At 40.3% G+C, this 26,457-nt stretch overlaps 1 protein-coding gene and 1 long non-coding RNA gene across 5 annotated transcripts in view; one reads left to right on the top strand and one right to left on the bottom strand.

Moving 5' to 3' along the window:
• The window catches only part of LOC129209794 (uncharacterized), a 34,525-nt gene extending 20,850 nt beyond the window's left edge, over positions 1-13,675 (bottom strand). The window contains exons 1-3 of one of the 2 annotated variants that reach the window (XR_008578214.1): positions 13,604-13,675; positions 13,234-13,311; positions 11,827-11,916 (exon numbers count right to left, since the gene is read on the bottom strand). This is a non-coding gene — a long non-coding RNA (uncharacterized LOC129209794). The other variant, XR_008578215.1, reaches the window with a different exon arrangement.
• Positions 13,676-13,832: 157 nt separating this feature from the next.
• SLC25A36 (solute carrier family 25 member 36) overlaps positions 13,833-26,457 on the top strand; it is a 70,227-nt gene continuing 57,602 nt past the window's right edge. For 2 of the 3 annotated variants that reach the window (XR_008578213.1, XR_008578212.1), the window contains exons 1-2: positions 13,846-14,007; positions 23,786-23,956. Coding sequence is in view for 1 of the 3 variants with exons in the window: in XM_054834755.1 (XP_054690730.1) it covers positions 13,967-14,007; positions 23,786-23,956 (212 nt within the window). In the remaining 2 variants the exon portion in view is untranslated. Of the gene's footprint in view, positions 14,008-23,785; positions 23,957-26,457 lie in introns of all 3 variants that reach the window. The other variant, XM_054834755.1, reaches the window with a different exon arrangement.

The following is a 26,457-nucleotide window of genomic DNA, read 5'->3' as shown; positions in this document are numbered from 1 at the left end:
TCTCTGTATGAATAACCTTTGGTATCATTCACTCAGTCTTATTCCTAACTGTAGCTCTGTACACAAACCTCCCTCTTGGGTGTGGAAACACATGTGACTCCATCTGTCTCACAGCTGGATGTGCCTTCTTGCATAATAATCATGCAATATCAAAAACAATAGAAGAAATCACCATCAACTATCACAGAGTGTTGCATTTTGGCTCATTTTTCTAATAATATGCGTGTAAATTTTCTGAGCAACAGCCAAATAATAGCATCTGTTGTGGAGCAGAACACAACTCCATAAAGGCCCTCCATGTACTTCTCTCTGTAAGCCCAAGACTACAAGCCCTTAGAATCAGAACAGCCAAAACACTTTTCCGTTTAAGGACAAACTCACTGCCAAACCACTTCTCACAGATGTTCTGATTCATCATATACTTTACTTGTTAAACAGCAGCCTCAGTGATGGCACCTCTGACTACTAGAGGCATCATTGTTTGAGGCCTATAAAACAAGGCTGTGAACCAAAATATCCCCTCTGCCCTGAAAAAAGATCCATACAACAAAATCACATCCACGAAAGATAAAACCATGGCATTTACCAAGTCTATCGGATTACAGGGCAGTGGAGGAAAAAAGGTTATTTACATGAAACAGCCTGGATAATAAAGGTCAATGGATAAATATCGTAGTTTCATTCCACAGAAGGAATTATCATTGTTGACAAAGACACTTAGGAGATAGCACACTCAGGTTCCATTTAGAGCCTGAGAAACTACAAGTGGCACATTGTTTGAGGTTTGCTCAGTTGTATTCAAACTGAAGTATTTCCATCACATATATATGCATCACAACCAACTTTCATTCTGAATGTTGAAGTCATACTGATATAATTGGAACAAACACTGGAAAGTGAATGAGGTTGAAAAAACCACTGTTTTCTGTAAAGTGGGTGTGAACACTGACATTTTCACTCAAAATCTACACTCTGCTTTCTATAAAACAAGTTTGAACACTAAAGATTTCACTGGCCATGTCTGTGATATATTGGATATAAACATAACCAATGATTTGGCAGCTTGCTCTGAAGCTAAATTGACACTCCCATTTAAGAAAGGAAAAGGCTATTGCACTGGAAGAAGCCTGATGTTTATCCTGCTTTTAATTGATGTCTCCATTATCTGACCTCTCAAAAAGACTACAAAAGCAAACATCACAGTACATGTTTCTGACTTGCCTAATCCCTCCCTGTCCAGGCTGATTTATTGATTTCAGTTGAAGATTAGCCAACACTGAACTGTAACTGATTACATTCAGTGTGAATTAGGTTCCATGTAGAGCCTGAGGAACTGGAAGTGTCACATTGTTTGAAGATTGCTCAGTTTTATTCAAATTGAAGTATTTCCTTCACACGCGTGCACACACACACACGTGTCACCTCCTATTCAGTGTGAAAAGTCACTTGGTACAGTGAAAATCTGTGGTGTTTAGTGCCTGGCCAAAGATCATTAAAGTCAATTAAGTCAAGCCTCTATCGAGATTGCAACCCAAATTCCAAATACTGAAGTTCTCAGAAACTGTAGTCGTCATAGTGGATAAGCTTATCTGACCCTGTGAAACATAAGCCTGTATTCTGATCATCTAATAGGTGGGTTGTTTTTTGTTGTTTTGGTTTTTTTGTTGTTTTGTTGGTTTTTTTTTTAACAGACTGCTGCCTAATTGCATATTGGTACGTGCTTCTTTGTGGCATTATACACCAGTGTTGTTTAAATATATATGAGCAACATACTACTTAAGCAGTAATTTTGTTTCTTCTAGGCTGTGACAGAAATGAGGGGAAAAAAATGGACCTACAATGTCAAGTTATTCTTCTATTTCTTTCCAGAACTAGGCTGAGATTGAAAATTAACTTCCATAGCAACCCATTCTGATATCACAAGGAAAACTAAGTATGTTTCTGAAATGACATCAGCAGCTGGCAGTGCTGGAAAATTTTTCATATATAAAGGTTTCAGGATATATTTGTCATCTGATCTTGAAAACACAGTTCCTCCTTTTAGAAAATCTCACCAATAACTACAAGCAGGAGAATGCAAAAGGTGTAGGAGAACAGTTTTCAATGAGTATATATTCATACTTGCCGTGATGTGTCAACAACTCTTTATTAGTTCTTCTATATGCTGTCTTTTAAAAGAAACAGAAAAAGTCAAGTCTATCACCTTCACTCACTGGCAATCCAGCAGTTTTCATGATTTTCTATAGTTTTTCATTATGTTTATAGAAGATAGTTGCACATGCATAGCACAATTTATTTGTTGTTCTATGAAATTCTTAAAGGAAGAGAAAAGTATCAGCATATCCTCAGATATCCAGTCCTTTCTAATATGTGACTGTCACAGGAAAAAAAAAAGTGTCTTGAACTCACTCTAGGATGGAATTCTTAAAGGTAACTCACAGAATGAGGAAACAAAAATTCCCATCTGTTCACACTAAAAGTTAGGTGAAATTGAAAGTCTCACATCTAACATTTAACATATGCTTAGGTCTCAGGATTCCCAACCTCCACCTCCCCAAACAATTTAAATATATCACTGCAAGTGGCTTCAGTAACTCTTGCACAATATGGAATAAATGTTTCCTGTAAATGCCACATATCTTTTTTCTTGTAATGCTCACCAGTATATTTGGAACTGTTTTTCACACATGTATTTCAAAGGTGGCTTGGACAGACTCTTTCAGGGTTACATCAACAGCTCTTTTACAGGGTCTCAGCCTGATAATCACAGGGGAGTTGGATTATAACCTAGAGGGTTTGTTTCATTTTTTTTTTTTTAAATGACTGACAATCAGTTACTGTGATAAATCCTTGTTATTTGCCAAGCTCTGAGAATAATACATTCCTAAATTAAGTTTACCTTAAGGAAGCAGCAGATATAATAATCTTAGATCCAACTTACCATTAGCTTACTGTTCTGGAAATAATTGTTGCAGAATGGACAGGAACTTTTCCTCTAAACACTATGAATTCAGTTTTGTAAGAAAGCCAACTACCCGAATACTGTCATTCAATGCCTGTTCCTTAACAAAAATCACTGGAAGATAAAGCCATTCAAAAAGAGATCTTTACATACTGCTAAAATATGAACTGCCATTTTATTATTAACATTTATCTCAGAACAAAGTCAAAATGAGAATCCACTGTTAATATCTCTACCATCATCCAAGAGATGCAGAGTCTACGTATAAATTTCACAGTTACTCGAACAAAGTTGTATGCTTCCCCCCTCCATCCTCTTTCTCATATCAGAATGGACCATATCCATTTCTGAGGATGATTCCAACATTCAGAATGGTGACTTTCATCATTTGAGTAGTCTTATTATTGACACCATAAAAATCAGAAAAAGACTGTGAAGGACAGTGGGATGGAGCAGCAAGAGCTGGGCTGCTCCCTAAGGGAAGGCTAGGGGGGAGCCGAGGAGGGCCTCAACACTGTCTGGGCAGTGAGCTCTCCCACAGGGCACAGTACCACAGCACCCATGGTGGGTGACGACAACAGGTCCTGACAATGGTCCAGTGATCATCAGGTAAATGCCAGGTAACAAGTCAGATGCAAGGTCAAACAGGGAAGTACAAACAATTATTCAGGAACAGGACTGGGAACAGGTACAACATTTGTGATATAGCTCAGGCCAGGATTGAAGGCCCAGACGTAAGCTTAAATAAGGCTTTTGGACCCATAGGGCAGATGGTGGGTATGCCCTATAGCTAGATCCATGCCATGTCTTCTAGAACCTACTGCTGAAAACTCAAACTCATACTGAGTTCTCCAGACTTCAGCCTTTTCTCTCTGACATTCTTTCCCACCTCTAAAGCAAATAAAGTTGCAATACAGAGGCTCCTCTTATCCACTCTCTTTAAGTCTGTACTATTACTAGTGTCCCTTCCTTTCTTTGCAATAACAGGTGGTGGTTAGTAACTAGAGCTTGATTTATAGTAACTGTTAGTAACTTATAAAAAAATAATTCAAAACTTCTACTCTAAAGGAAGAAAGATATAAGCCTCAAGTTACACAGCAAACCTCCCATCAGACTCCACTTGCTGTGAAAATGTGGCCAAATATCTCAGAACTTCAACCTTGTACTCTAGTCTGGATAAAACACAGTAACAGACAAGGAGTCAAACTTCTACTGATCTGTTCTCAGAATTTGAAGGATAACAGGAAACAAAGTCAGTAGTGTACTACACAGCTGGATTTAGAAACATTTGAATTCTGTTTGGAGATACTTGAAGCACATGTGTATTACATAATCACATACAGACCTGGCTTTGTGAACACATAATAGACAGCTGCTTTGCTCACATGGCAAACAAATTAAGATTCAAATATAACTGGAAGAACATTGTGGGAAAGAATAAAGAGTATATTCTTAGCTAGAAATTCTTGTCTTTTGAGAGATGGAAACTGAAAAGATTCTTTTTAAAGAGATATATGGAAAAATTCATAGTATGATTAAAAATAGGGGTTTTGAAATGTAGGTCACCAATCATGCTGGGTTATACAGAATTTCTGTTTCATTTATGGGGAGAAATACATCCTGTTAGACATATGCTTTATCATGAAATCAAGATAACCAATGAAGTTCCCTCATTACTTTATGTCATAGATAAAAATTAAATATAGTTCTTCCCACAACAGTTACTAACAACTTAACTCCAAATCCAGTCAAGACTTGAAAGATGAGTTTGTTAAAACCATCTCCATCAAAGCTCACTGGTATCACATCACAACACCCACTGCTGTTTCCACAACGCTGATAAGACCAAATTCATCCAAGCTGCAATTTCGCCAAGGCTAAGGGACTTACAGCATGATATGAATGCAACTACTTGAGGTGTGTTGTGCCTAAACTTACAAAAAAATGTGCAAAAGATTGTCCAGAATATTTTCCAAGATCTAGGGGAAGATAACTCATTTGATTAGAGACTAGGTTAAAAAAAAAGTGACTTTTTGCACCACAGGCAAGGAAATAACAGTGCTGAGAAAGGAAGAGTTAGTGGGGCTTTGTGTCTGGGGCCATGATGTATCCCCAGAACTTACATGAGTGTGTGCTATATAAGCTCCAGAACAAGTGAGGATTTCATCTGACTTGATGCCCTGTCCCAGTGCTACCATTAATTGCTCATCATAATCTTGTTAAGATGTTCTCAAAGGTCAAGTAAATCAGTATTCCACAGAGTCTTAAATAAAAAAAGATCAACTTGTAAGTTTCCTTTTCGCACTGTTAAACACCTTTTAAACTGGCATTGCTTACACTGTAAGTAGGTTCTCTCCATTTCTTATAAATGACTTTTCTAGGCAAAGAAAATCACTCCCACAGGTTGTTTGGGGGCAAAAAAATCAATTACAATCTGTTAATCTATCACCCTTTTGAAAAAAACAAACCTTGTTCCCCTCCCTCATTTCTGGAAGTAAATGAAGAGACTGTCAGAAGAATCTGGAACATGACAAATCATTTCTATAGCCTACAGAAAATAATGAAGATACCATACATTGAAAATAAAATCTGAAACAATATTTACCTCATCAGGATAAATAACCTATTAACAATGCTCAACATCCTCCATTTGTAGCAGCAGCTAATCTAACAGTTTTCATTTTAGTTATGCTTGCTACACTTGGAAATTGAGGCTCTAACTGAGCTTTGTCCTATGTATAATATCCAGGGTACAACCCAGGAAACAAAAACCATATTGTACAGCTACATACCAAAACTTCAAATGCATTATCTCTTGAAAAAAGCAAAGACTCCTTACAATACTTCCTTAATTGGTTCATTAGCAATAATGAAGATTAGCTCCCTAATGTGCACCTGAGTCAGCAAATTCCTTGTCCAGGCTTAGACAAGCTAGAGAAGTAACATCTCCAGATGGAAATTAATTATTAAGCCACATTTATCAAGTGAGAGCAGCAAGGTGGCTGACTCCCTAGGCAACTACTAGCAGCCTGAAAACACTTCTGTAGCTTTCATGCACATCTAAGATGGCTGGATTCGCGCAGTTGTGCAAATCAGGCTGTTTACATTAAACCCTAAAGGCCAACCCACCACAGAGACTAACATGTGCTGCTGGGAACCCTCCTCTCCACTTATACCCAGCCTCTTCCAATAAACCCAACAGTGAGGTGCTGTTACTGACCACATTACTACTAAGCTCCCTGGTTTTCTTACTCCAGCTGTGCAAAAAAACTATGCAGTCACCCATTCACCTTCTGCCTCTTGATGAAAAACTGCAGAGGTGCTGCTTCATCCTATTTAGAAGTGAGTAAATTTTACAAATCTTTGAAAGTTTTCACATTAGGAAACTCATTTCCAATCCCTGGGACATTGTTTACACACTGCTCTCAAGGTAAGCTAAGGACAGAAGCCCATGCTTTAGATCTGGGCTGAAACAGAATTGCATGATGGATTCACATGTTTCAAAAGAAGGTTGCCTTGACAGGGTAACCTACCCACCTTCACACAATTTCAGACTCATTTGAGCATAGGGTGCATACAGTACTTTAAATCTTCCTTTCTAGACTCCAGGTGCTGTAGAAAACCATATAATGGACTCACTTCTTTTTCTCAACCTGAATTTATTCATGACCTCTGGTAATTCTGCTAATATTGACCTTTAGCTTATGTAGTATTTTATTTTTCTAGTCCCTGTTGTTTATTCCCTTGACGTATTTATAGGCAGCAATCATATCTTGTCTTAGCCTTTATTTACCCAGTCTAAACAAACCAAATCTTTTAAGTGTTCTCTGATATGATAAGCCATCCATTTTCCAGATAACCTGAATGGTTCTTCCGTACACCTACCTTAAACTGACAGCTTAAGTCATGCAAAGTGTTCTCTCAGCTCTCACAAGGGCCAAGTACAATAGAATTAACTACCTCCTTGTCTCTGGTAATTACCTGGATGTTCCCAATTCTAAAATCCAATTTTCAACACATCAGGTTTATACCCTCCCCAACAAGCACCTCCAGGTTTTATGACCTGTCCTGTCGTCACTCTGTCTTTGGTTCTCAGTCATACATTCTCTGTCCTCATTTGCATGCTATTGGTACTCCCACCCCTTTTTTAAAGAAAATCAGCTGCTCCTCCCTTCTTTCCTTATTATCCTTTTTCCCTGTCCTCTTCTGCTTGATCTTCTGGATATTTCCAAAGAGATTCTGTAACCCACAAACCTCAGATAAACAAGCCATGAGTGACAGACATACAAATGTATGTGTTCTCAAGGAACAAAGGCCACTCCATTCTCAAGAAAAAGGTGTCCTACACAAAGTTGAGAAAGTTGTTTACCACAGTCTCCCTGCTGACTTTCTCAGCAAAAGGTTATTTCTAAATCCATCAGTGATCTGTCCAATGGTTTCAGTTAAACATCTGACTTGTCTCATTCTACTTCATTATTTGTGAAACTGAGTTAAAAATATTCATATACAGGTCAATAGAAGAGTATTAATAAAATTACAGCACATTTAATTTCTTAGAGTTAAGTGGATAGCTTTTGCTAGGATGGAGTAGAGGTCCTCCAACTATTATACTTTACACCATTATACAAATTCACTTCTACCATTTCAAAAGAGCAGTACAAACACTCATTTTATTCACTTTTAGAATCAGTATGCTTCATGAGCTGAAAACATTCCTAGTAACGTCTTGCTATGATTCCAGATCCGCAACTTAAAACATGCCCAACTCCTGGCAACAAAAACCCTAATCTCATCATTTATGCTGACTGTATTTATCATTCAAGTCTGAGTTGCACAAGTCAGTAAATAAGTTATTTATAGGACAATATTAAGATTTTGGGGTTTATATGTCTCAAGTTCTTTTCCCTTCATTGAAAAGCTCTCTGAACATATTAGCACAGAGAAAAAGAATACTATGTGAAAGCACAACCATCATCTCCCCCCATTTTGAACAGTTTATGGGAACAAGCTAGATAAAACATCAGGAAAATGGTATTTAAAAGAAAAAAGACCCCAAACTATCTTGAACTCATATACCACGTACTAAAGAAACCCATCCAGTTTCTTCCCAGAGGGTCACTTCACATCTAAATTTAAACCTTCTGCCAGGTCTTCATTAGCAGTAATGAAGCAGTTCAATTTCTCAGTGTCATTAATAAACACTAGGTCAAGTCTCATTTCTCAACCAGACATATAGAGAAATTAATAATGGCTGTTTAACAAATGGTACTTCATCCATTCACAAATGTTGAATCAAATGAGTTTTTAAAATGCATTTCATAGAACACAGAAAAGAATATGAAAACAGGAAGCCTTAGTTGCCCACTACTCCTTTTCCAAAGCACAAAAGTTGTAATTTAAAGTCTCATTTCTGAATTCCTAGTGAGAGCAGCTGTTTCCCCCCTTGGAGTAACGTGCCACTCACACTTTGTTGCTGCCAAGTCCTCAGGCTTTATCTCAGTGTACTTGTAACAATGCCTGATCTGAGCTAAGGCTGACCCCGCAGTACCAGCTACCTTCAGCCATTCCCACTTTTGTTTCTCCTACCAGTTTCCTCATTAGGCTCTTAAGTAACTTCTGCTGTTTAGTATTTTACCATACAGAATCACCTACAGCCTCTGCTATCTTACTTGCTGAACTATCTCCTGCATCTCCCTGTTCTCTTTTATCTAGGACTCTGGCACTCTAAGGCTCTAAGCTTACACTTAGCTTAGGGCAGACCCTTCCTCTACAAAGGAGCTACTCAATATTTAAGTTCTGATACAAAACTGATAAATTCTTTGTAGAAGTTGATGAAAACACATCTAACTGCTCAAAAAAACAAACCTCAATGGAAAACTCTTGAACACAATTCTTGTCTTTCATTTTTTTACAGTTAATCTAGCTTGTAATCCTTACCTTGTGCTTTGCAATTCTTCACTTCACAGCTGACTACTATTCACTGTAAATGAATTGACACTAAAGCAGGAAGGTAGCTGTTAAACATGCAGGTGATAAACATCAAGGGACCCCACCAGCTCAAGACACTGGAAACTGACCTGAGAGAAAAATCCATTCCTGGCATACACAAACACTGTGCAAGATGACAGGTTCTCTGTTATTTTCACCAACAAGGTAGTGAAAATAGACTTGAATGTATACAAAACTTCAAGCCCAGCTTAGTTCTCAGTGATACATAGTCTCATTCTACAAGATGCAGGCATTTTACTTTGCCTAGGTGATTTAAAGAGTCATTGGAGGAGGTAAGTAGCTAAGAAAGGTGCTGGGGAATACCTTTTAGACATGCCTATGTGTGTTATAGCGAAAGCAAGGAGAATAACTCTGGGCCCAGAAATGCTATACATGACTGACTCATATTAAAATCTGTTATATTCAGATGAAGAATGAATACATCAGAAATAACATTCCTAATAATATTACTGCTGAAAGTAGTGGAAATTTCAGGTGTAGCCTCCTTCTGTAATGACACGCACAGTAGGGGAACATCATAAAAGTTCAAATGCAAGGATTCCCTAATGGGTTATCTTCCCAATACTTAATCCATGGAAACTCCAAACCCAACATCTATCATTGCTCTTCAGGCATAGACACGTTGTAACTCTGTACAAACTCTGGCCCTGCAACAGAGTAGCTATGGGTTCAAGCCCTGTAAAACTGCTGTTGCGCAGGCATGCTCCTTCTCCACTCCCATGTCGCTCTCTGTGTGGTGCATAACACACAATCTCATTCCTTCTGAAAGAAATAAAGATGAACCTCACATATCCTCAAGACAGCCCACAGCAACTGAGGTTACACTAAGTATTAGTCTGTGAAATTTAAAGAAAATAATGCTGCATTCTACCAAATGAAAAGTGGTCTGACAATTTCTCAAATCAAATGGGTTGAATTCCTAGAAATAAAAAACACTTAAAAAGGAGAACATTAAGTTAGAGGCCACAATTTTCTGAATAGTCTACATTCATTCATTCTTCTTTACACTCCTGAAGTATTGGGAAGACTAAAGGAAGTGACGAAAAACTTAACTTCATAGGCTTGAATTCTGAGTAATATGAAATTATGAAATTTTTAATTCTGCACAACTTATCATTCCTCAATACATGCACTAAATTGGAACACCTTAAGGCATCTCCTCTAGCTTTTCATGATGATCAGAGAGAAACAGAGCATGGTGGATGGGATGGTCATTTGAAGAAGGCATAAAAGATTAGGAAATGGTAGTTCCTAGAAGGAAAAGCAGCATGCCACAACTGTGCCTCTTACTGTGTTTTGAGCAACTTCTGTTGCTTGCCTTGGTCAAGGGAAGTTGATTTCTTCCATCTCACTACTCAGCATCTCAGGGCCACAAGTTGATAACATATGTCATGCTTGGAAGTGCAGCTGGCCTCTGCCTCCAGCTCTCAGGAACACCACAGGCCATACACAGCATGCTTTATTCATGGGAGAGTCCCTGAGCCAGGGCTTAGGTGAGCTCTGTGTCACTGTTTTCTGTTCCTCAACTTCAGTTCCCCATTCATCAACACAAAGGGGGTTTGCTTTTGTGGTGGTGTTTTGGTTTGGTTTTTTTTTTTTGTTTGTTTCATTCACACCAACTTGAGCAATTTGTCAGACTGAAGGATCCTACCTACTTTTGCAGTCCCCCGGGGATATAAATTTCCCTCTGTCCACATAAGCATGTAATACATCCATCCATTACAGCATGATATCAACAAATAATTTTATCCCACAGCAGAAGAGCTTCACAGAAGGAGAAAGAAGTGGATTGAAATGGTTCAGAATCAAAATTCCAAAATGAATAAACCTTGTTTTCACATTTCTTAAATGGAAAAAATGTATTTCTGTGAGCTTGGCCAGGAAAGGCAATAATGTATCACTTAGATCCACACAGAGCATCTAAGAATGTTAAATATTTTTAAATAGATTGCTTGGTATAAATACTATTTCACAGGGGAATTGTTTTCTATTGTTTTATGAGGGTTAACCTTGGCACTGGCAAAAGGCAGCAAATGCTTGTTTGAAGAACACTAAAGGGTAAACAAGGCCATGACCACACTAAGTCTATGCTTCAAATGTGGAGTTATGATTTCATTTCCTGTATATTTTAAACTTGTGTAATGTGGTTAGATAAATATTAAAAAAAAAGAGGGTCATTGTAACCATAATGATAAGAGTAAGAATCCAATACATTAGCTCTGAATGGAAATACAAATGCAATTTTTAGAAACCTTATTGAAAAATAGCAACAGAAATTCTGCTGCATGGGAAAAATAAATTATCCCAACTTAAGCTGCTGTAGAAGAGCAGGAAAAAATAGCTGTATCACAAAAGGTAGGAAAGTTTTTCTATTGCTCTTTTTTTACACAGAAAACCATTGAGGAAACTTAAGAAAGGATGTTTTCTGTTCAAAGACAACAAGAGGAAAAGTACTGCACACGCTACCTGGATGGTATCCTGAGAAAAATTCAGAGCTAGAAAACATAGAAACAAGGGCTCAATTTTTTGTAACACATTTTTTTCCTTATTGCAACTTTGTTGAGTCCTATTACACACCTTAATTACACTGAGCAGATAGGAAAGCTTAAGTCCAAAACCCAACAGAACTTTTTTTTTTAATTATTTCTAAAGAATCAAGAGGTAAAAATGACAGAGGGCTCAGTAGGAGAGTTAGTCAGGTTTTGCAATAAAATTATGGGGAAAAAAGAAGAATTTTACAAAGACTGAGATGAATATAATCTTTTGAAAATAGGACCTCATGCAATTTCAATGCCTTTATTTACATTCTGGGGTCTCAAGTGTGAATCCCTGTGGCATTTCCTCTCTGCACTTACCTCTCCGTGATGCGTGCAAGGGGAAATGCACCGTAAGTATCCATATCCATCAAACATTATGGAATACAGAGTCCAGCCAGAAAATCCAGCCTAGTAAGGAGAATAGAAGGAAAAGTAGTGTTAAAGACAGCTCTCAAGAAATGCTGCAAAATCCTTCTGAATCAGAGTGGTTCAGACTCCTAATAAAAATTAAAAATATTCCAGTTTAGGTCTTTTAAATATTTCAATGGAAAATCTAAAGTTTGTATAAAAAGACACATTTTTTAAAAAATTACAAATCATCTAATAATATTTCAATAGCTCTACTTACTATTCAATAAGCATTCATAAAAATCACCACATTACATTTTTTTCATATGTCACAGTGCAAGCCATAAGTGCCAGGTGAAGTTAATAGCTCCCAGATTAGGAATTAACCTATACAGAGACAGAATAAAGCAGAGTCTTTATCTGGTATTTAATCTTCTTTTGAGTTTACTGGGACATGTGCTCACTGGATGGCATCACATGGCCCACAGAAAACCCATCTTCTGTTCCCTCTTAAGCTGCTGAGGGAACTGGAAAAAATTTGGACTCGTGTCCTCAGATTAAGTATTTGGCATTTGACTCTTCATTTTTCATGCAGCATTTAATAAAATCGCTGGTAGAGATTTCCAGTACTCTCAAAATAATACATCTGCTTTAATTAACCTGAATATATTTACTCTTTCCTGTGTGACATCTGGTGCCAAGCTGCACATGATCCTTTCACCCTTTTTGAATCTTACATTTAACATATCTCACATATATATATACTACAGGCTTCTGAAAGTCTTGCCTGTCTTTCTACTTTGGAACAATTCTCACTCATTTGCTCACTGGTTTCAACCAAATGCTGTGCAGAGTAGCAATGCAGAATACCCACTGCAAAGTCATTGTCCTACTTTTACTTGTCTCAGTTCAATGTAACTACTTTTTCCCCCTGCATCTCCACATCTCACATTTCTCCAAGCCTGATCCCATTCGACCTCCTCCTCAACTCCCACCACTCTCACAAAATTTCACGTTACATTTCTAGCTTATTTGTGCCTTCCGCATCAGCTCACCTTCTCAGAGGAAGTTTTCTTGCTTTAAGAAATGACTGCTTCAAAATGCATGCTTGTTTTATTAATAGAGAGATTAAAAATTGTTATGCTGTTATAAAATAGCACTTCCAATTTTGGAAAAATTTATTATGTGGACATTCATGAAGATGTAATTAGTCATTTATTTGCTTTTAGGTGCTTGGATTTTCAAAAACGTTGGCTTGGACAACAATTTTATACAGGATGTTAAGAATTTTCCTGTGCAGCATTATTTATTTTCCCTTATCCATATATTTTTGAAGAAAAAGAAAGCAAGAGTCATCCAATGAGTCACAATACTCACTTCAGAAACACTCCCAAGGAGCCAGCATTTGGGTGCCTCTTTGGGGAGATGCATTGCTTCAGTAGCTGAGGATGTGACCTATAACACACAAACAAGAGAAAACGAAAACTAAGGCCTTGCTGCTACTACCACTGCTTTTGGACACTGAGGGCACATGGGTCATTTTCCACACCCCTCTTCCCCATGTTTTCTGTGGCTACTGTGTGTGAGCTTCCCTCAGGGCCAGCACACACCTCAGGAGGAGAGCCAGCAGCTGCGGAAGGCTGGGGGCCTCAGGGCCGCGCACACAGCTCGCTGGAAGGCAGGGGAAAGGAAAGGGAGCTCCTGAGAGGCAGCTTCTGCAGGGACCCCGGAGAAACACCTCACACACCCGAGGGCGAGGCCCCTTAGCGGAGCAGCACCACACCGACGCGGCTCCCGCCTGCAGGGAGCCGGGAACGCTCTCCTCGCCCAGCTTATGAGGCGGAGCGCGGTGGTGACGTCACACCCCTCAGCCAATAGCGCTCTCTGTTTACGGGGGCTCGTTGCATATTCATGAGGAAGGCCCCGCGCCCGGCCGTTGCCGCAGCGGCTCGAGCGGGAGGCGGAGCGAGGCCGCCCCCCCTCCCCCCGCCGCAGGAAGCCGCGCGGCCGCGGTGCGTATTTATGCTGAGCCCTGCCAGGAGCGGCCCGGCTGAGCGCGGGGTGGAAGCGCCCGGCACCCCTCCTTCCCGCCCGGGCGCAGGCGGCGAGAATGAGCCAGAGAGACACCCTGGTGCATCTGTTTGCCGGCGGGTAGGTGCAGCTGCCGCCCGGTGGGGGAGCGGGCACGGTACCGGTTCTGGCCCCGCCGTGCCGGGCTGTCAGGCAGGGCCGCCTGCTCACTCTTCCTCCTTCCCCAGCGTCGTGGGACGTGCGGTGGGTGCCGCCCTGTGGCGCTCTCCCGCCCTGGTGGCTGTAACCCTGGAAATGGCTTCTGTGGGCTTCTCCCATCGCCCCTCCCTGAGACTCTGGGGGTCCTGCCCCGCTGCTGAGCCCGCCCGCTGAGGCCCGGCCTGGGAGGACTTGGCCTGGGGGCTCAGCCGCGGCCTACAGCGGCAGCCCGGTGGTGTCGCGGGAGGGCCGCACGGGCGTCCCCGGAGCGCTGCGAGGGGCTACCGCCCCTCCTCTGTGCCCGAGGGAGGAGAGAGGGGGTACCCGTGGGGGGCCGCTGAGGCGGGGAGGGGGCGGCAGGCCGCGCTGAGGCGCTCCCGGCGCGTCGCTTCCCGCCCGGTGCTCTGAGGCCCTTCCGGGCCTGCTGCGGGCCGGTTGCGCGCGGTTGGGCCCAGGCCTGCGGGGAGCCCTGGCTGTCCGGGCGGGTGCCCCGGGGCCTCGCTGGGAGCCTGGGTGCGCCGCGTGCGGTGCCTGCCAGGCCCGGCCCCGGGTGTTGCCTTTTGCCACGGGCGGCATGCGGGCCGTACGTGGGCCCTTGGGGGAAGCGGGGTGAAAGTTTAACTTAAAAATAGCTAGTTCACTCTGGTCGCCCTTCCAGGAGTTTGTCCCTCATCTGGTGTTTCTGTGGAGAAACACACCGAGCCCTCTGTGCATGGGTTCCCCTACCACATCGCAGAGGCTGCCCAAATGTGCCTGTCTGCTCAGTGTCTGCAGATGGCTAGGGGGTAACTGTAGTGTTGAAGGGCTGCTGTGTTACTTGAATGTATTTCAACACTGGTGTGTGTACTACTTTTAGGTGTGGGGCTTGACACGGTTGTGCAGCTTTCTCCCATGAAGACAGAAGAAATTGGAGGGAAGAATATAGCTAGAAGTAAAGATGTGGCCCTTGTAGCCTTGGTTAGGTTTGAGGTAACTCTTGTATCTTCACAGATATTAGTCTGTCTTCATCTTTCCAAACTCTGTAATGCTCAGGATGTCTGTGGTTACGCAGCCTGCTGTTCCTCCATGAATGAAGTGGGAAGAGCACCTAGCTTTAAAGAGAAAGCTGAAGATCCTGTTTGGCGTAATGATAAAAGTGTATTTGGGTAGTGAGCATGGCTGTGTGGAAGTGGGAGAAGCATACTTTGCATCCCAAGAGAGACGTTGAAGCTTTGGATTTCCATTTGTACTCATTGACTCTGGACTGGGGTGTTTGACGTGGAAGAAGAGTGTAGTGTTTACTCTGAGCAGGTCTGGGTGAGTTAGATACGTATGAGCACATTCTCTGCTCCTGACACAGTTTGCAGATTTTCACTGTTACCTGATGTAGTGCTTATGTGGGTGTTTTTTCACCCCCCCGGATTTCTGGCACTCTGTTTAAGAGGAGAGCGGTTATGCAGCAGGAGGCCCAGGGTGTTGTAGTGTGTACTCTCTTCTTCAGAATTTGCATCCTTGTAAACATTCCGAAAAGCAGTAGAAGCAGTGCTGCCTTGTTGTAGCATTTTAACTTGATAGCCCTGCACAGAGGACGTTACTAGTCAGAATTGTGCATAATGCTAGAGATGGGTTTATGAACCTGGAACTTAAGACAGGGTGACGATTGCTCAGCTCAACTCATTCATTCCTATTTTTTGCAAAGAAGTCTGGTCTATGGTTAGCTGCTGGCTGGGTCAAGGGTTATACTGTGAGGAAGGCTGAATGCTGTTCCCTCATGTGCCAGCCACACATTTCCTGTAACCCTGTTCAGCAAAGCTGACAGTGTATATTTGGTCACATTTAGAAGTAGAAAAGTTATTCAAGGTCATCTCATGACTTCTTTGTGAGCATGATGGACTACAGATCACCTGACTGATCTTTAGTCTTCAGTGAAACTTTGTTTTCCTTTAGGTTTCACTGGAAACTGTATGGAAACAACATGATTATCTCAATGTGCTGGGTTTTTTTTGTAATCTCTAAGTTCAGTCTTCAATTCCTGCTTTCTGTGATGACACATAATTGATGACATTGCTGCTTTAGTAATGTAGGTGGGGCTATCCTGGGATTTTTTTCTGTAGCTGCCTAGCTTGTTTCATGACCAATTCAACAACAATTGTCAAACTGCAGTTCTTCTGGACCGTTACAAGCTTATGTTGGGAGCTAGTTTCGTACTTCTAGTAATTTTTTTCCCTCATTCCTTTTTTCCTATCTCTGCATCCTTATCCCTTTCCAACAGGTTTGTTAGACTCTTTTAGCAGTGCTGGCCACTGGGGCAGTGATGGTGAGGGAATTACTCAGCGATTACTACTTGCTTTGTTTTTCTGAAGTAATTTTTACTCAGGTAGCTTAATTTTTAAGAATCCTGTCTCTGTTTCATAACTGCATGTTAATTGTAAATACAACCAATATCTTGTGATAGAAATACTAATTCTAAGTCTAAAAAGAAACAGCTTAGTGCCACTGTGCACTCTATACTGAAGAGTAATTGCAGGGAGCATACCTGAATGGATCGATAGTGTGCCTGGAGTTCAGTTTCTTGCTGTGACATGTTTGAAATCACTTAGCTCATATTTTGTCATGATGCCCCTATTTACCAAGATCTGTTTCTGCAAACCATATAGTTACTGCAGCTCCATTTGCTAATAGTATCTTGTCCTTGTGGGAGCAGGAACTAGCTGGGTGCCTGTAGTGTTGGATTGTGATAGAAAATTGTGTGTCAGGTGGAACTTAACTGTTTTTTGAGGGGGCTGGGTGGGGGGAGCGGAGCTGTTTAGGGTTCTTTCCCTTTTGAGCTACTTGGTTCCATTGCTCTGAACTCTCCTGTTTCAGGAAACAAACTGTAGATTTTTTTTTTGCATATCTTCTGTTTTTCCATCTCCTGGTCAAATAGCAACTGTCATCAAGGTAGACAGCAGGTTGGTAGTATAAACTCAGGTGCTCTTATTCCAAACCAAGAAGAATCAACTGAACACTCTGCATCTTTAAATTGCAGTGTCTTGTGATTGAAATGTAGGCTTTAGATGAACATTATAGTTCAAGTATGTAAGTTACACAGTTATGTGCTTTTCTAGTTATTAGACTACTTAACAAAAAGATAGTAGAAAGACCTTAATGTTTGCTTTATGGGGAGATTAATATGCTTTGGACGTACCTGCTTGCAATCATAACTGGTGCATTGAATGAAAATTCAGATGTTGGCTGCAAAAGTAATTTCCAGGTTTTCATGGTTTATTCTTCATTTCCAGAAAGCTTATGATAGTAATTCTCTATCATACAAACTTCCATCAGGATGTGGGATCCTGCCTGGGCTTTGTTTCCTCAGCAAAAGGAGGAACTGTTCTGAGTTAGGTGGACAGCTGCTTTTCTGAGTTCAGGGTTAGACAGTCTCAGGTTTACTTCTTAATTCTTTATTTACTCTTGGTATTTTGTGCAGAAAGTTGGCTGTTTTCTAATTTATTATGTGATGGGAGTATTGGAAGGAGTCTCTTTATTTGTCGTGATCATAGATCTGTCTCAAATTGATCTATAATTTAAATCACTCTGACAGAGGTTCTTGGCAAATCCCTGCTGTGGTTGAAATCGTTAACACTCTGAAAATGTATTGAAGATAAATGTTTGAATTCTTCAGAAAGATAATATGCTCTTAAAATGCATGAAGTAAAGGTGAAAGATCCTTGGTGGTTTTTTATTTAAGAAGATATTAGTTAATAAGGGAGCAGGTAGTGTGAGGATAGGGGTTTTTATATTCCCTTTCAGAAAATAGCCACTTGAGCCATAACTGAGTTGCCCAACACTTGGACTTCCCTCCACCCTAAAATACATTCCTGGCATAACCCTGGCTGTCTTTCAGAACAAGTTCTTCCTGTTGTAAAGCATAGGAGAAGTTTTATACCTTCCTGTCCAAACTTGAGGTTATTTTTGTGTTCAGATACTCTTCTGTAGGGAATAAGGCAGTGTTTGTTTAAAGCACCGAGTAGCTTGGGTTTTGCTCTGAGGTTACCAAGCTGCATGAATAATTGCTGTCAATACTTGAGAAACTGAAGCTGGTGTGTTTCTTATATTTCCTTCTAGATGACAAATGTTTTCAGCTGTTTTTACTCAATACAAATGTCTTTGTAAATATTTATTTACCCTGGTTCTTAATAGAAGCTACACTGTACTGTTGATGTTTGTTTTGGATAATGGAACCCAGTGATGCTTGTTCCCCTTGTGTTTTTCCTGTTTTCACTTGTAGGTTTCTATATGTCAGCACATCAGGGGAATTTTATTTTTAAGCTGTTAATTAGAAATAGCAAGTTTGATTAGTATTTTTAGTTTAAGGATGTTAGAAAGTGTAAGTTAAGCTAAGTTTCAGCAAAGAAACATAATCGATGAATAAGGGGGTTAAGAGTTTCTGGTTACCACTACTCCTAGTAATCATATTAATGCTAAAGGTGTGTAATATACAAGTTTAGCAGTATAATAACAGGAAACCGTGAATATTGAGGATGGAGATATTCATGCTGTTTCTGAAAGTTGTACTTGCTAAAGCCCTTAAATACCCTTGAAAGAGGGATACTGTGAACTTAATATCCAAACCTGCAACTATCTGTTGATGTGAAAGTTACTCATGTGTTGTAAGACAGCTCTATGAAATTGCTGATAGATTAGGGACTTGAATTTGGAGTAAATGGTGAAGAGATTAGAAGGAGTTCTGTTTACAAGTGGCTTGGGTTTTGTTTCTTATGACAGTTTTGAGCAAAATTTTCCTGCTGTTTCTCTCACCAGCCAGTATTTGCATGGAACTTTCATTTTCATGCAGGAAAGAGAAAGACCTGGTAAAATACATGAATGAATGTAGACCCAAGATAACAGGGTCAAGGGTTATCTTTGAGTCTTTGAGGCTATGGTTACAAATACTGTGAAAGGTGAATCTGAGACTAGCACTATGCAGCCTCATCTTTATTTGTGTAAAATACACAATTATCTGAAGGAATTAAAAAATTCTTGCACTGACAGTTTCAATTCTAGGTCAGCTGATACTGGCATTGAGAACATCAATCTGCTTTGGAGCATTTATAGATAGTCCAGTGGCTGAAGTTGAGACCGTCATCCATGCTGGGGCCATCTCTGGTTTTTCTTGCAGGGGTCTAAGGTAACAGTAGGAGATACTCAACTACTCTGGACAAAGGCAGTGATTCCTTAGTGAATACCCTCAACTTGCAATAATAAAAGAAGGTTTTCTTGTGCAGCCATCTCTGGAAATAGAACCTGGGATTTGAATGCCAAACAGGAATAGGTTTTTGAAGCATGTGCATACTTCTTTCCTTGCAGTGTCTCACTCATAATACTGGTTTATTGGGGAAAAATGGTTGTCAATTCTGTATCTGTGTTGAATTGCTAGCAGAGTTTAAAGCCCAAATAGTTCCAGGCTTATTCTGTTAGTCTCGTGAAGTGATGGACTTCTAAACGCACATCAGAGATCAAATTAAATGTGGGATTTTTTTGCATGGATGTTCTCTGGAATAAGCTGCAGTTTAGGAGAGCATTGCCATCTTCCTAGATGCTTCTGTCCGAGAGATGTCAAGTAGACACGACTGTTCTTAGTTTTACTGTTGTTTTGTCACAATCCTGCAGGTTAGATCACTACATGTCTCTGTTTTGCTGAGTCCAATGTCTCCTGTGCTGCCTTGTACAGTTTAAGCTGCAGATTTAATTCTCTAACTTGACTGTGTTGTTAGTGGGATTTTAATCTTCCTCTTTTTTTACATGTGTGTGTTTATTTTTGTGGATTTACCTACTGATTTTTGTGCTTCCTTTCAAATTGTTTGGAACCTACAGGTGGATTCTCATGCCCTTGTATGATCAGGTGTTTCTGATAAGTCACTTTTGCAAGTTTTTCTTACACTTGGCAAAGCTGAAGAAGGCTTGTAGTAAACATTGATTAGAGCCAAATGTCAGATTTGGGATAGGTAACATGAGCAAGTGGTCTTCTGAACAGCATTCACTAGAAACTGCTGCAAACATTCAGACACAGGGGGGTCTCAGGTTTTGCCCTTCTCTTCCACTTTATGCATTTCTGCTGAGGGAGTATTTGCTTACCCACTCAGTCTACCAGGTGAAATCTAATCCTGGAGAAAAAAATTACATGCTAGTAAGTGTTCTCCCAAGTCACAGTCATTGGGGCCTAGTACATGACTGGAGATGCTGAAGCCCAGAGTGGTTTTAGGTAGTAGAAGTTTAAGTAGTTTACAAAATCCCACCAGTGTTATTGAGGAGAACAAATCTAATACTTTGTAACTCTTAAAAACCATTTTTTAAAACTGCTACTTCCTAACTTGTGTTAAGCCACAAACTAAAAACTCCTCTTAATTTGAGCAAGTGAGGAGGGTAGCAGGAACAACGGCAGCTGTCTGCTGGCAGTTTATAGAACACTTTTGCTAAGCTGGAGCTTGTGGCTAGCTGTTACTGGCCTGCCAGGACTTGGAGCACAAAGAAGTAGCTGTCTCTTTCACAGTATTTCTAGTAGTGTGTTAAATAAGCAAGGCTGGAAATATATTTCGAAGTAAAATACACTGTCACTGATGCTGGTGACAGAACAGCTGGCATGCTTCTTTATAGTTGCTTATTTGTACAGGGTGCATAGTCATTGAATTGTCTCTCTTGTTTGTTTACCTACAAGTTATGTTTATTGACAGTTTCTCCTAAACAGTTTTGTCAAGCCTTGCAGTGTTTATCTTAAAGTTCAAGTGAACTAGATAAATCAGTGTAGTTCCTGAGTTACGCTTTCATTTAGTGATTCAGTTCAAACTCAGTGGATCTTGTGACTACTGAGCAAGGTCTGGTTCCTCAGCAGCTGGGGACTTTTTCTTTCACTCCTTCAATTCCAGATGCTTTCTCTATTACATGGGGCTTCTTGAGGGCTGGGAGAGTAAGGTATTACATTCCTACAGAAGTAGGAATTGGGGATTTTGCAAAGACTTGTTTGAGCAATGCAGAACCACATAATGCTATAAAACTTCTCTGCTTTCTTCATTTATAAGTAGCAATTTGAGATCTTGAAGATAGGGGACGGAGGAAAATCCAAGCTATCAATAGTGGAAAACATTCAAAGTATTCTCAGGTTCAGTTGAGACATCTTAAACTGTTTAAAGGGGGGGGAAAAAAAGGCAAAAAAGCCACAGACAAACCACCCAACAACACAACAGTAAGAAACTGCCAAGAGTGCTGATTATTTGAAAATAGCTGAATGGCAGAATGTGCAGGTAAAGGGTGCCCAGTTCTTAAAGGGAGGCAGTTGCTCTGCTTCCTTATGATGTGTGTAAAAATAGCACTGGTTGCTGTTACATCAGCTGGTTATCACTGAACACTGCTTGCTCTAGGCCAGCTTAAAAAGAACAAGCATTGAGTAGCTGTATGTCTGCCCTCTTCCTTAGTAATCCATTGCTGAATGAAGTGTTTTGAACCCATCCACAGCAAATGTCTGACAGAAGTGCTGTTGCAGTCAGGCATCCCTTGTGGTGATTTGGGTGTGGTGCAGGGGAGCATGCAGAGGACGCGCTCCAGCTTGGTGTTAATCTTCAACTTTGGAAAACTTTTCCAGTGTGAGGTAGCTGTGGAGCCAGTAGCATTAAAGCTCCAAATTCCAAACCATGTTGAAGAATGCAAGCCAAGTTTTTTCCTCCTCCTTTCTTCCCGCTACCACAGTATTTATTTCAGTAATAGAAAGCACGTGCTATGGTTTGCTGTTACTGTTGCCTGAAAACAAGTCCTCATGTAACCTGTCCAAATTAATGCAGAAAGATCTTAAAGGGAATAGGCTTGAGGGATCAGAAACAGAGGGGTTACAAGAAAGGAAATAAACTCTAAAGCCAACTTCCTACATTACCATACAGCAGTGTCCACTGTTGCACTGCAGGAAGCACAGTAACTTGCTGTCTGTCTTGAAGATGCTCAAGCTCTAAAGTTACATGTCAAGTTGTTTTCACATCTGGCCTTCCTGCAATTCTCATGTGGTATTCATGTCATGAACCATAACATGTTACAGGCTCCTCCTGCTTCTAACACTGGCTGAAATAAATATTAGCACATCTACTCTGTCTCTTCGTGCAAGTCTTACTTTGAAAGGTCTGTAGCTTACCAGCAGAAGAGCATGTGAATTGCTCATTCAGAAATGTTTTAAACATGCTACTCTAAAAGCTGTATCTGTCTGTAGGTGCATGTGTACAGCTCGCACTGGAAAACTGTCTTCCATCTTCCTGTAAGAACACTTTTTTCCAGACAGACAAAGAAACTTGATTTCTTTCCTCAATTCAAGCTTGTAAGAGAGTAGACTTCAGTCTTGTGTTGGAGTTGGGGGTGGGACAAGATGCCTTTAGGCTTAGTAATAGGATACTTCTAGGTCACTAGGTTTAAATGGAGCATTAAGTGAATATCATCAGACATTATCCTACTCTGCAGCTGTTTGATATTGTCAGTTCAATTCATACAAACAGATTAGTTTTTGAGGATGCAGTGCTGTGCTGACAACTACCGTTATTTTTGGTATTCTCTGCAGTGGGAGAGTTAACAGACTAAAAGCTACTTTAATATGAAAGTGGAGGGTGTTTTGTTGTGGTGGGTTTTTTACTGGATTTTTTGTGGTTATGTTTGTGTGGTTTTTTAAAAGGTACATATAGTGTCCTAGTCATAGTTTTAAGAAGGGTATTTGGCAAAGTTAAGAATACTGAACTTGGAAAAAGTTCAAGGGAAGCACTTTTTTGTGATGGTAGTGGCAAGGAATTTGGGCTTGTCTTTGGAATAAGAATTTGTGGATTTGGTATTTTTTCCCTTGGAGACTGTATGTGATCATAGTTAAACAGATAGGAGTGTAGATATTAATAAACAGGTTACAAACAAGCACCGGAAGAATCCTCTGAGCAGAGCTGCTAAGAGGCAGTATATTCTTGGCTGTGTTCTGCTCTAGCAGAATGGGAGTAACTCCGCTGTCAGTACAAGTCACGCATGGCTTGCCTTAGCTTGTTCACAGAAATGAGTGGCAGACTGAACCAAAATCTGCAAGTCTTCACCTGGTTAGCCACTTAAAGCTCTTTTGTCTTCCGAGGTTCTACTCTACAGTATTCTGTACTCAGAATTTAGTCTGTCTTACTGCAAAGGGCAGAACTCAGGAAACACTCAGAATCATTGCTTTCATGGTACAATGGCTGAAATATAAATGGAGTTTTGAAGATGTCTTCATAAGTATTTTAATTTTATTAAATTGCCACACCACAGTTTGTACATGTAGCCCTGCGTGCATAGTGCAGAAATCTTTTCTGCCCTTAAGGATTTTTGGCACCTTGTTTGTGGTCAGGAGTGCACTAAACATTCAAAAAAAAAGTTAAAATTTACCATAAGAAGTTAAACATTTCAGATACTGAGCTCCTTTCCAGAACTGATTTGAACAGCATGTACTGAAGACTGTACACCTTCACTACTTTGGGAAACTTTATTTTTGTCTGTTTAAATCTTCACTCGATGTTGTGGGGTTAACAAACTGACTTAACAGTTTGCTTGCCTTCAAGGGCAAATAACTGCAGCATTGTCACGCATGTTCCAGTTGTTTCTTCACCTTTTGCAATTTGACTGGGAGTACAATGTTAACTATATGTGAATGTGTCCTTCAGTTTATTTGCAGTTAAGAATGTGATGATCCTATTTCTTGCAGATGTGGAGGCACTGTTGGTGCAATTCTGACATGTCCACTGGAAGTTGTGAAAACACGATTGCAGTCCTCCTCTGTGACTCTTTACATCTCTGAAGTCCATCTCAACACTGTGAATGGTGCTAGCGTCAATCGAGTAACTAGAGTTTCTCCTGGACCTCTCCATTGTTTGAAGTGAGTGTACATGTTACTAGGCTTTTGGTTCATTTTGGGGAGGGAGGAGGAGAGGGCTGTTGGACAAACCATATGAAAGATTTAGACTCTTATGTCTGTCATGATGCTACCATGAGATGGCTTTCCATATTTTGCCTTCTAACTGTAATTAAGTTTCACATTCCACTCTTCTGGAAGTCCTTTATGCTTGAGTTTGCACCTTGAATTAACCAGTGCTTGTATACCCTGTACAATTCACAGCTCCAAATGTCCCCAGAACTCAGTGGGAGTATTGTAATGCTTAAGTGCCAGACTCTGTTTTCATCCTAAAAAAGTGTTAGTATAAGGCTTTTTAAACTTTTGTGTCCAAATCATAGATGTTGCTGAATATGGAGGTAAGATGACCTATGAAAATTAACTCAGCTTCTCAGTCTCTCTCAATTTTCCCCATCCCATCCCCCATTCCTTGCCTTTTGGTATATATTGGTGGATGCATGACTAGTAAGAGATAGGTGAGGCCAGATTTTGCAATGGTTTGGGATTGTTTGCATAGTCCCTCACTGAACAAGGACTGACTTTCCTCTCCTTGCCACCAGTGACACTTGCCTTGTTGGCTTTTATTGATGGAAGTCAAGCCCTTCAGCTTCTTCCCTGAATGTTTGGTTATGAGTTTACACTTCTAAACAGAAGATAATTGAATAGCAGGATGAACAGATGTTTGTCTCATATGCCCCTCTACTAGAAGCCTGCTATGCTTTAAACCCATCCCTAAAACCTAAAATAGCTTGGTCTTCCTAGGAAGCAAATTCTGATTGAAGTAGAGGTAGTCCATGATGAACTTCATTGGTAGTTCTTGGTGGTTTTTTAAAATCTGTTTCTTAGATGTGTTTGTTTATCTGTGATAAAATAATGTGTATCTTCTGTTGCTTTTGTTCTTTGTTTAGCTGTGTTTTCTTCTGTGTCAGTATCAAACAACTGAGATGCCAAGTAACTTTTGTGGGCTTCAAGTTCTTTAAATACAGTAAAAAGAAGTCCTAAATGACATGGCAATGGACTGTGACAAAAATATGTAGGTGCAGGAGATAATTATTCTGGGTGTCTGGTCAAGGGACTAGGGCTGTTTAGTGGGGAAATCAAACTGGATCCTTCTGTTATTCTCGTACCTTTCCTGTCACTTGCTATTTTCTGACTTGTAGCTGTCAGTGTTTGGTTGTCTTTTCTCATACCAAATTCAGTGCAGTGCTCCAAGGCTCACAATGCTCGGTCTAAAAGCAGGGTGAATCAGGCAAATGATGTGAGAGTTTCAGTTGACTGCTGTGGAATCACTTCTGCATCTTAAGTGTCAGCGGAGGTGACTTCAAAGGCATCTGTCAGGGAATAAACTCAGAAAACTGGTACAGGTGACTGCATTCTCTGGCAACAAAAGCAAATTCCCTTATTCTTAAATATCTGTGGCGTATATCATATTGTGGATGCCTCTCGTAACTAACCTTGCTGAGTTTAAACCTGAGGTCTTGATAATGGAAATCTGACCTGCCTCCCAGTGCAGACTTCCCCATGTGACATAAGCAGGTCAGCTGAGGCCATACAGAGCATTTGTGCTGCTCTTCCAACCATGGATTTGCCACTTACTGCTTTCAGTAAATGGTGCAGGCTCTGGGATCTGCTCTTTAATGCAAAAAGTTTGTGTCTTATTTTCAGTGTTCTGAAAAGTTCTTTTGAGTTCAATACTCCAATTATTGCTGTGGAGCAACTCTTCCCACGTATTGAAATCATACCTAATTGTTATGGACACAAAACTAAGATGTTGCTGGACAGATTATATGCCAGCATTCCTAAATAGCAATGGTAACTGCAGAACCACCACTTTATTTTTGCTTACTGAAAACAAATGTAAACTTTCAGTTTGATTTAGCAGCAGAACTGTGGTGAATCAACTGCTAGAAGTCAGAATAGGTTTGGAATCTTCTTCAGTGCTATAGATGGTCTTCACCTGTTTGTTCTGATAGTAAATTCCAAACAAAATAGCTGTTTATACAAGGGTAGTTTGCTTTATTGAGTAATTGACTTGCCATTAACCTCCATGTCTCTTTGAAGAAGAAATATACAGGAGAACTATTTGTGTGTATTGGCCAGTGTTTCTAAATCAATAGGCAAAGTGTTCTGTTTTGCAACATCTAGTGAAGTAGTTAAGAATTAACTTTAAATCTGGTTCTAAAGCAATTGCTAGAACAACTTGCAGTGATGCGATGCAGATAGTCCTCGTTTCTCCTCCCATGTCCTACCATACTTTTTAAAATGCAATATCTGATTAGCATCTAGATTGGACAGATAGATTTCACTAAACCTGAATATTAATGGATATCCTCTTACTGTGCCAGTGTACCCTGTTGCAGAATAGTTTTCAACTCTTTTTAAAAAACAGAGTTACATGTGATAGGTATTCCAAAAACTTAAGTACTAGTAGTGCCTCATTTGAGGTCTCAATTCACTGCTTATATCCTTGTTTTTCTGTAAATATC

This window comes from Grus americana, chromosome 9 (genome assembly GCF_028858705.1).
Source record: "Grus americana isolate bGruAme1 chromosome 9, bGruAme1.mat, whole genome shotgun sequence".
NCBI classification, from domain to species: Eukaryota; Metazoa; Chordata; class Aves; order Gruiformes; family Gruidae; genus Grus; species Grus americana.
The sequence above is the reverse complement of the archived record's forward strand: the minus strand, read 5'-3'. Positions and strand labels throughout refer to the sequence as shown.